The sequence below is a fragment of the Solanum tuberosum genome, unplaced genomic scaffold, assembly GCF_000226075.1.
Source record: "Solanum tuberosum cultivar DM 1-3 516 R44 unplaced genomic scaffold, SolTub_3.0 scf00344, whole genome shotgun sequence".
In the NCBI taxonomy this organism is placed as follows: Eukaryota; Viridiplantae; Streptophyta; class Magnoliopsida; order Solanales; family Solanaceae; genus Solanum; species Solanum tuberosum.
Window position 1 is genome coordinate 491,136 of NW_006239273.1, and position 11,835 is coordinate 502,970.

At 30.9% G+C, this 11,835-nt stretch overlaps 1 protein-coding gene across 1 annotated transcript; it reads right to left on the reverse strand.

Moving 5' to 3' along the window:
• Nucleotides 1-4,862: 4,862 nt before the first annotated feature.
• On the reverse strand, nucleotides 4,863-7,241 carry LOC102590603 (probable leucine-rich repeat receptor-like protein kinase At1g35710). Its single transcript, XM_015315234.1, has one exon. It carries the CDS (start codon nucleotides 7,239-7,241, stop codon nucleotides 4,863-4,865), a length of 2,379 nt encoding a protein of 792 aa, XP_015170720.1.
• Between the last annotated feature and the right edge of the window lie 4,594 nt (nucleotides 7,242-11,835).

An 11,835-nucleotide genomic window follows, 5' to 3' on the forward strand; every position in this document is an offset into this window, starting at 1 on the left:
AAATCCCTATAATTGTGTAAGAGATAATTATGGGATATTCTTTATTTAAATAATTTAATAGTAATATAAAATTATAAAAAATTACTTATTTAATAAAGTAAAATTTAATTAATTTATAAATAATTAGTGATATGTTATAACCCGTAATTAAACTGTTATAAGCAAGAATTTTTTAAAAGTAGATTTAAAACCTGTAATATTGACTCTTAAATGTGTATATGAGGTGATTTTTCCTTCTAAAAATGGCTAAGAATGAATATTTATAATTAATATTTAAAAATATTTAATAAAAGAATCCACCAAGTTGGACTAGGAAAGGGCAAAAGTTTTCCAATGTCTGTGCCACCTCATGACGCGAGGCACAGACATGGGAGAAATAAAATCAAAACAAGGAAAAAATATGATTAAAATAGTCTTAAGTCATGTACGGCCCCTTAAAGTTGTCTGCATAATTCACTTAGACACCTCAACTAAGACATGTACCTATTGAACACCTCTACCCTTCTGAATTTGAACCGTATAAACATTTTTTGCCTACATGGCACCTTGTTTGTGATTCACTTCAGATAGGCGCGTGAAGGTATTTAATTAGGCATTTTTGTGGGGAAAAAATACCTTTTCTTCTTCCTCAATCCTCACCTCTTTTCCATCCGTTACTCTTACACTAGTTTGCTGCCGCCGGCCATACATCGTTCTTTCTTTTTTTCCTCTGGATATTTGCATTCGTTTACCTCCATCGTTGCTCCTTTTAATTTTTTCCCCATTGTCATTCATATTAAGATTGACATCATCGTCATTGCCACCTGCCCACCGCCATGACTGCCATCATTACCGTCATTTTCATCATTTAATTTGTAGAGGATTGAAGTTTGAAATTTGTTTCTTTAAATCAAAATAAATATTATGTAAATGTAAGGTGTTCTTCAATTAAAAAAAAATCAGTTATAAATCTGACAAAGAAATTTGATGTAACTCTATTTTTTCTAACAATGTCGATAAGAACTTATTAATTTTCCGACATAATTCGTTTTTCTTGAACCAAAAATGGAACGAAGAAGAAAGTTACAATTAGTTTTGATTATTTAAGAGATTGACGAAAAATAACGTGTTGGAGGAATTGACTCAATTCCTCCCCAACCCATCAAAAATAGCCATAAATTTTTCAGTACTTCTGCTTCTTCTTTTGATTCTCTATTGCAGAAGTATCAAAAATGTTTAAAAACAATATAACATGGGTGGTTTGCCGTGTCGTGGGTAGCACCGCCGAGGAAAAGCTGGGTTACGTTTTGGCTCCAATGGGATAACAGGGGTGGGTTACAACCTTTATTTTTTCTTTTATTTGCTACTTAAAAATAAATCCTTTTTTCATTTACTTTATAATACTTTTTTAATAATCTTTTGGACTCAAAAAAACAGATGTCGTTATTTAATTTATTGAAATGCCATGTCATCGCGTGTGTATTTCACACACTCTATATTTTTAGCTTATTGTCAAAAAAATGTTTAAATGGTTCAAATTCGAAAGGGTAGAGGTGTTCAATAGGTACAAGTCTTAGTTGATGTGTCTAAGTGAATTATGCGGACAACTTTAAGGGGCCGTACATGACTTAAAGCCATTAAAATAATATAAATTGCACAGTACTACTACTCCACACTTTAATCTTTGTTCCTCCTCAAATAACTATTAGACACACAAATTAATATAGCTAGCACCCACCTCGCTATACAAATGAAATAAGTTTACTCCTACCTAGCTAGATCATCAAGACACTTTAAACATTGAAATAACTCTCAATACAAAGTATGCTTAAAGATTCAAATGGGTTGACTATAGATAATGATAGGGTAGACTTAGTCAAAAATTGGTTCAATAATTAGGTAGGGAAAATAATTATCTCCATTTACATAATGCTTCTTCAATTTGAGGGACACAAATTCTAACTTTCTTCTATGAAATAAATTACCGATCGTACAATTTATTCATATCAAATAATCAATCAATTCAAAATTTGGAAAATGTTGTCATCCTCAAGTCAATGCCCAAGTCTTATGGATTACGTCAAGTTTGGCTCTATTTGTCTAACAACATTATTGTTTTTCTTGTCGAAGAAATTAAAGAAAACAAGCAAAACACAAATTTTTCTTGTCATTTGGTAAAGTTTATTAGAAAAAATAATGCATGCATTAACCTTTTGTATTATTAGTATCTTGTTAGGTAAGCATTGGTTCTACATTCCGGGATCATTTGGTAGAATGTATTAGTAATACATGTATTCATAATGCTTGTATTAGTAATACTTGCATTAATAAAACATATTGCATAACTTCTATAAAAAATATTTGTTTAGGATAATACCCTCCACACTCTATAGATTTGGAAAATAGAAAATGTGCTGAGAAGGATTTGAAGGGTTATTATGCCTTTAATCAATCTAATACATGTCTTGAAACCTTTTGTATTACTAGTACATAAAAATCTATGGTATTAGTAATACACACCTCAATACACAATAAAGCATATAACTGATACAAATATTACATATACACATGCTAAAAGTGTACTGAATTAACAAGGTACTAATAATACACAAAGCTTATGGATGCATGTTTTTTTGTAACGAGGCACTCGTTTTATCCCACCCGTGACAAGTAAGCCGAAAATCCAAAACATAACAATAGAAAAGCGGAAATTAAAATATCAATGGCATAAATGCGGGTAACTTAGTCAGCTCAAAAATATCCCCAAAATCTGGTTGTCACATGTACAAGCCACTATTACAGCTGAATTGAAGAAAATTACAAGTCTCAAATGTCTTTGTTTCTAGAGTAGAACAATAACATAATAAAGGAACAAGACGGCTCGTTGAGATGACAAGCAACTACCTCTCAAGTATCCACAGAAAAGCCTCGGACGAAGTAAAGAAGAAGGATAATCACATAGATCTGGGCTTGTGACCTACACAAGTGTAGAAGTAAGGAGTGAGTACCAAACCACACGGGACTCAACAGACAAACTACTAAACGCTATGTCAACCAAAGCAGAATACATACACTCCTTTCATTCCAATCGAACTTCCACAAACTACAACCTACACATAAATCAACCCAACCTAACAATCTATAAATCACGGAACACATAGGGGACTTCCTAGTCCATGCATCTACCATAGACGTGTGGCCCGATCCCAATTTTATCTCAATGAATCTGCCAAAAATATATGGCCCATTCCCTTTTCCCACTCAATGTTTCAACCATGGACGTGGGGCCAAATTCCTATTTCCTCTCATCCTCACCAATATCATCACAACAGTGGTACAACATAAATGCAAACATAATAGTGCATTGATCAAATATGAGGATGATAATTCAACACCAATATCCAACAACAATTAATCAAAGCATATCATTAAGTGTTCATCTCATTCAGTCTATTGCCACACATAATCAAGTCACACAAATCAACAAGATTCTAATTTTAATCCAAGTTGTTTAACAAGCTCACATCATTAAATTACCATACACAATTCTTATATATATGAATACCAACCCAATACACCAATTTCCATTACTTCATCTGTCCCAATTTATGTGGCACTTTTCGAATTTTGAGATTTAAGCAAGTCTATCTTTGACCGTAAATTTTGCATATATCTTTTAATTATTTTGAAATGCCAATTATTGTGACTTATAGTACTTTTTACATAGTTCACAAATATATAAATTTCATTTAATTTTTTTTTGAAGATTCCACACACAAATTTCTAGTCGAACTTAAGCTGTTTGACTCTCGAAAAATGAAAAGTGTCACATAAATTGAGACAGAGGGAGTATTTCCCAACGCATATAACAAGGAAACTTTCTGATTTTTCCATATGAAACAATTACTATTTTTTTCTTTTCATACCGATTCAATCTCTAATTATCTATGGAATAGCCATTGAATATTTTTAGATAGAAAATTTTGTAGAAAAAATATAGTGATTTTTTAAGTAGCGTAATATTGAAGTCTCACAACTTTAATGCATGTTAGTGTTAATTTTTATATGTGATGGTGGTAGTGAGGTTTCTTGTTGAATAATTTGAAGCTTCAGAGGCTGTTTTAATTTTTTTTTGGTACTTTGTACCTGTCAAAGGCTACATATACATTCTTTCAATCCCGTTTTACTTGTCAAATTTTGACTTGACACGCCTATTAAAAAAATAATATTGCAATAGTGAGTTTAATAGAGTCTTAAACACATTTACTCACTACATTTTTCAAAGAAATTAATATAAAAAAATAAATTATCCTTTCTTGATTTATCAAAAATGACAAGCAAAAAGAGAATTAAATTAGAAAAAAAATGGACAAATTAGATAGGGACATAGGAAGTATTCTCATACTTGAATCCAAGAAATGCATACATATCATCCAATAGTACACAACATATATTGAATACATTAATATCTTACATAAACTTGATATACCATCAAAGTACATAACATTACATTTTTCCAAGTTAATAGAAAAAGGAAGAAGAAATGGCTTTACTTATACAACTTAAAAAGAAATTAAACCAAAAAGTAAAAACTAGCTAATAAGCTAGCAACATATGATATTATTGCATCTCTGTTGAGCATTCCACCAAATGTTCCTCCAAGCACCTGCATGCATGTTGGAATTTATTTATTTATTATCTGATTTTTATTTTTACACCAAGAGAAGTTAAGTCTCACTACTATTATTTTGAAAAACTTAATCCATTTTTATTGCTTCTACCAATTGATTTTGGAAAAAGAAATATGCTTTGGATATAACTAACATGAAAATTTAGACATATAGATCAAACTAGAACTCACTTAGCTTGTATACCTGAAATGTTTAGTGCCTTTGACTTTGCTGCCTTTTTCTCTGTCGCATAATAATTTTGTACTCCAACCCTTCAATGATTCTTGCAAGCCATATCATATTTCCAGTTGAGATCATGATATATATAATGGATACTCCAATACATAGCCCACTTCCATATCCCATAAGAGTAGCTTTCCAAAAATCATTCATAAATTCAGAATTGCTTTCTTCATCATCTGGCTCATAATCGCCATTATTTGTCTCTGGCGGCCAAATACTTCCACAACCTTTCGAAATAGGGAATCCTTGTAATCCATCATTACCTTCATATGAATTATTTTCAAATGTAGCAAATTGACGTCCTTGAGGAATACATCCTCGGAGATGATTGTGAGAGAGATTTAAGAATGAAAGAAATGTAAGACCAACAAGTTGTTGTGGTATCTCTCCTGAAAGCTGATTAAACGAAAGATCCAATGATTCAACAAAAGATAAATTTCCAAGTGATGTTGGTATATTACCTTGCAATCTATTATGAGACAAATTTAGACCCCGAAGTGCAATGAGATCTCCGAGATTACTTGGAATATACCCTTCAAAGTTGTTACTTGAAAGATCAATATTGACATAAATTGTCAAAATTCTATCCAGTTCAAAATCCATTCCCTTCAATGAAACTGTTACAGAATCATTGTAATCTCTCTCTCCAGATTTACCAAGATATGTTGGTACCTTCGCTGTTTGATCAATTGTCCTCATGGCTTTCAATTTTTGAAACAGACTAGTCGATAAGTTTCCTGTGAAAGCATTGTAAGAGAGATCTATGATTCTAAGCTCAGAAAACATGTCTTCATTACTTAAAGCTCTAATTGGCCCATGTAATTTGTTCGATCTCAAGCTTAAAACTTTCAGATTTGGCAAAGTTTCAAACCATATTGGAAATGTGTCGTTGAAGTGATTGTCTCCTAAATCAAGAATTTCCAAGTTTTTACAATTGACTAAAGATCGGGGGATTTTTCCTTCTAATTCATTGTTATGCAAGCCTAAGTTTCTGAGTACACTTCCATTGCTAAAAGTTTCTGGAAGGGTCCCATAAAGATTGTTTTGGTGGATATCCAAAACCTCAAGATGACCACCCATGTTGCCAAAACATTGTGGAATTGCTCCCTTCAAATTGTTTCTACCCAAATCTAAAATCCTTAGTGATGTTAGATTGCAAATAGACGAAGGGATATCTTCACTGAGATTATTATCTTCTATTTTCAATACCTCGAGTCCACTGATATTAACTAGACATTGCGGAATTTCTCCCCTAAAGTTGTTTCTCCCCAAATACACCACTTCCAATTTCATCAAATTGCAGAAAGATGAAGGAATTTTCTCAGTGAGATTGTTGTTGTGGAGATACATCCATTGCAAGTTTCTCAAGTTGCCAAAGGAATCTGGAATTGAACCAATGAGTTGATTAATATTCAAAAACATAGTAACAAGTCTTCCTATATTCCCCAACTCACTTGGAATCGAACCAGAAAGGTTGTTAGCATACAGAGACAAAAGATACAAGTTGTTCAAATTCCCCAAAGAAGCAGGAATAGAACCATTAAGAAAATTAGTAGACAAATCCAAATAACTAAGATTCCTTAGGTAACCTATTTCTTCAGGAATGGAGCTAGAAAGATGATTCTCACGAAGATACATAGAGGTCAAGCTGGTCAAATTCCCCAATGAAGCAGGAATAGAGCCAGAAAGGTGATTCCCATTAAGAAATAAACTAGATAAGCTGGTCAAATTTCCCAATGAAGTAGGAATAGAACCATTAAGAGAATTAGTACCCAAATCTAGAGAAGTAAGAGACCTTAAGTAACCTATTTCGGTAGGAATCGAGTCAGAAAGATTATTCCGATAAAGAAACAAAATAGACAAGTTGGTCAAATTACTCAATGAAGCAGGAATGGAACCATTTAAAAGGTTGTCATAGATGTAAATGTTCTGGAGCTTGGCTAATGACCCGATTTGTGATGGGATTGTGCCTGAAATCAGATTGGTGTGCAAGTCAATATAGACAAGATTAGTGAGATTACTAATTTCAGGTGGGATAGTTCCAGAGATATTATTCACACTAAGATCAACATATTCAAGAAAAGGAAGAGTCGAAAATGGAAAATCATCGAGTGTACTGATGACACGAGCACCTTGAATATCCAACTTGCTTACCCTACCATTTAAGCACATAACTCCATACCAATCCCTGCATGCATTCGAACTTTGAGTCCATGAAGCCAATAAGGAATTAGTCTGGTTCTTGAAAGTTGCTTTCCATTTTAGGAGGGCAATTTCTTCCTCCTTGGAAGCAAAAGTAACCGTAAATAGATATAAGAGAATGAGAAATTGAACTATTTTGGGAACCATCATCAAATATATTGATAATATGCTATTTTGTTGGATTTTTTTTCTTTTGATGAACTTGTGTAGTGTACACATTTATTTATATTGTAGAGATCTTTTTTTAAGGTATTGCTAGTCAATGGCAAGTCAGTCTTATAATAATTATTATTATTATTATTATTATTTTTAAATAAATTATCCTATTGGTGAATAGTTCGTTTAGTCTGATAAATGAATAGGGAAATATAATTCTCAAATTAGTCCAACGTCATAAATACGATAGAGTATCATGACTCTTCTGTAAAATAATAATAATTTTGAAATATTGATCTTTTCTAATAGATATGATTTTAAAAATCAAACTCCCCTCCCACAACTTTGAATAATAATCAAATTCCTCCATTTATCTTATGCATTGTCCATTTTATCCTTGTTATATCACATATATCTAATACCTTTTTGTATTATTATATAATTTATTTTTTAATCTAGGTATTTATAACCGTTTCTTTTAAGTTCATTAATATTACAAGTAGAATAATATTTTAATGAATTTGTCACAAATTATAATATTAATTTTATGACCAGTATTCCAATATAATATTCAATAATTTAGAAATAATCCAAGTTTAAAAATATAAAAAAAAGAACTGTGCAAATAATTTATTTTAGCTAATAAAAGTACTAGTTGTGGCAATGCTATTTGAGTGCTTTCCACTTAATTGAAGTTTCATTTTCTTGTCCTTAAAAGAAAAAAAAAACACCTAATTTAAGTCGAGAAAAAGACTATTTATGTATCAATTATAATGGAAATTTTGTTGTTTCTGAAGTTATTCCACAAAAAAAGCTATAACACAAAGTCTTTAAATTGAATACTTGATATAAACATCAATTGCGGATAAGGTTTTACTTATTTTATTTTTTTTTAAATTTACATTTGATTTTAAAGAATACACTGTATATGATTGATCAACTTCTATTTTACTACACCAAAGACTACTACTCCATAATTGAATGGAAACACAGCCTATAAATTTTCTTTTTTCTCACTTCTAAAATACTAAACACATTTCTTTAAATTTTACTAGTCTTGTAAAAATTTCAAAGAGAAATTATTAGGTAGGGAAAATAATAATCATTCTTCATATATATACATGCTTCTAATTCAAACTTTCTTCTATGAAGTAAATTACTGATCGTATAATTTATTCATATCAAATAATCAATCAATCCAAATTTTGGAAAATGTTGTCATCTTCAAGTCAATGGCCCAAGTCTTACGGGAAACGTCAAGTTTGGCTCTATTTGTCTAACAACATAATTGTTTTTCTTGTCCAAAAAATGACTTATTTTAAAAAAATAAAAGAAAACAAGCAAAAACACAAAATTTCCTTGTCGTTTGATAGAGTGTATTAGAAAAAATAATGCATATATTAGCTTTGTTTATTATTAGTATCAGTGGCATACACAGGATATCTTGCAAGCGGTGTCTACTTTTAAGTGTATATATATATATACTATTTATATTTTTTTCAAAAAGTAACAATTTTTTTAAAAACTTTTCCTGGATAAGTTTTTGTTTTGAAAATAATCTCATTAAATATAATAGTAGGTTGTTAGGGATGACGATGAGCAGGGCGGATGCGGGGCGGAGTGGGTTTGAGGCTATGCGGAGTGGGGCGGGTTGAAGTGGTGTTTTTCAAACTAATGTAGGGCGGGGCGGTTTGCGGGTATTAGGGGTGTTCGTGGTTCGATTTGGATCGGTTATTGATAAAAACCAAAAACAAACCAATCTAGTCGTTTTTTAAATTTCTAAAACCAAACCAAGCTAAACGAAAAAAATATCCGTCGGTTTGGTTCAGTTTTTCTGGTTTATTCGGTTTGAAAGTAATTTTTTTTTTGAGGATGTACGTATCTCGATAGACACAAACACCTTGTACATGAACAATCCATAGAAAAGTTACTATCGCATCAATTAAACAATACTAAAAATTATCATTACACGAACAAAGTGATTCAATTAAGAGAAAGTATGACTATTTTATGTGAAGTAGGGTAGTTAAAGACTAAAATGAATTTTGATGGACTTGGACTTAGGATTGTTATAGTTGGGCTAACGTGTTGGGTTTGAGAAAATGGTAAAGTTAAAGACTTAAGTTAAATAAAATTTTATAAAATATTTATATTTTATTTATGAGTAATATATAAATAATTATAAAATTTATATATCTAATGAATCGGTTCGGTTGGGTTATTTTTGGGTTTTTTATTTAGTAAAATCAAAACCAAACCAAATCGTATCGGTTTTCAAAATTTAAAACCAAACCTAACCAAACCAAAACAAATATTGATTTTTTTTAATGGTTTGGTTCGGATTGCGGTTCGATTTGGGTTTTAACCATAACCATGATCATTTTTGGAGGGTATATGTAATTATAAGCGGGTTCAAACATAATTTTAATTTTTACATGTTATAAAAGTTATAGAGCATTATTTATTAAGATAATTTCTTTAAAGCTACTAAAATATTGAAGATAGTAAATGAAAATGGTTCAATAAAAAATAATACAATTTCTTACATGTTTTCTAATTGACCTCTAAAAATTAAAATTTTAAGTCATTATCTATTAAATTAATACAACTTAATGAAAAAATAAATTTTTTTTGTATGAATTTTATTTTTAGTATGAGAAAATGGTCTAAAATCCCCCCAATCTATATCCGAAATCCCAACTACACACTTATTCATTACGGGAGTCCTATTACCCCCCTAAACATTTTAAAAGTATAATATATACCTCCTTAAAAACACACAACCAGATTTATATAAAATTGTGAATTGCACGCGCATGCCACGTAATATTACCTTTTTTAAAAAAGAAAATTTTTATTCTGCAATTATTTTTCACTATATTTCCATCTTTCTCTTTTACTTTCCTTTTTTCATTCCTCTTTTTCTTTGATTTACTTTCCTTTTCCATTCCTCTTTTTCTTTGATCTTGACAATTGCTCTCTATTGAAGCAACAATTTAACAATGTTGAGCAACCCATTTCGATTATTGGGTCTTTTTCATTAATGGGTTTGTTACCTAATGATTTCATTGATGAATTCTTCTCCATTGATGGATCTGTTACTTGATGAATTTTTCTCCATTAATGACTCTAAAGTTCGATCCTCTTGACTTTCGATTTCGATTTTGGGTTCTTGTCAATTTTTCACACTGATGAGAAGTGAATTTACTGTGAGAAATTTGTGATTTGAGAATGAAAGTGAACTTAATGATTAGAGCTCGGTGAGGGCGGTGACCTGGTGGTGGAGCAGAGCCGCCGCAGGCCGACGTAGCTTTGGTGAAGAGAAGAAGAAAGACGATAAAAAGAATTCTTTTTAAAAGAAACATAAAGATTTTTGAAAGAATCAAAAAATAATAATATAAAAGTTAAGAAATACTTTTAAAATTAAAGTTTTAATTATTATTTTTACCTCTCACTCTCTCAAAGAGAGTGACTACACTTTCTTTGCCACCTCATCATTCAGGGAGCAAATAATTCTACTTTAAAATAGTGTAAGGGGGTAATAGGACTCCCGTAATGAATAAGTGTGTAGTTGAGATTTCGGGTATAGATTGGGGGGATTTTAGACCATTTTCTCTTTTAGTATCAAAGTTAATCAGAAAAAGAAAACATTTTAAAAATTATGCGATGCTAATTGTATATATCTTTCATCTTTTGTCTTTTAAATGGCCAGAAATATTTGGCCAGAATTTGCCAGAATTTGGCCAGAACTGTAAAAAGACTAGAATATCCTTGTTTTAATTTTTGCATTTATTTCCTCAATACTTTTCCCTCAAACAAAACTAACTTTTTTATATTCTCCAAACTCCTTGAACTACTAAAACACAAACTATTTGGCTGCCAAGGAAAGTGAAAAAACGTTTTTTGTGTGCGTATAGTTTATCAGATTTATTTTTTAAAAATAAATATTGTTTAGTTATAAAAAAATTGTACGCTTTGTTAAAAAAATATTTTTGTATTTTGTTTTTATACATTAATATGTTTTTCATTATATACCAAATTATGTTCAACATATACATAACATACATTCTTTCCTCTACCCCTCCCCTGAACTCAATTATGATCATAAGGTGCCAACGCATACCTTTGAAAATTTATTTTTTCACTTAAAATAAACTTCTTTATTGAAAAGAGACAATTAAATTTCTCATTAATAATAACTACAAATGACTATCTTATCTACTTAACATTATACTTAATTATTTTGTAATATAAAATTAATAAAATATAGTAATTAAGCATAGATTAAAAGAGTTTAATTAATTTTTTCTTTAAATATAATCAACTAAATAGATTAGTTGTCACGCTCCGAGCCTACACCCTGGGCAGGACCGGCACTCGGAGACCATTGCTGGCCCCAAGCGAACCCTTGGCCTGGCCTTCTTAACTCAGCGGAAACCTGACTCAACAGAATAACTCAATGCCATGCAAAGACATAAACAACTTAACTGATAAAAATATGGCCCAAAGGGCAACTCGAGTCTCAAAATAGAATATTTACATATACATACATATACATGGATGAGAGACTCAAAACTACTGACTG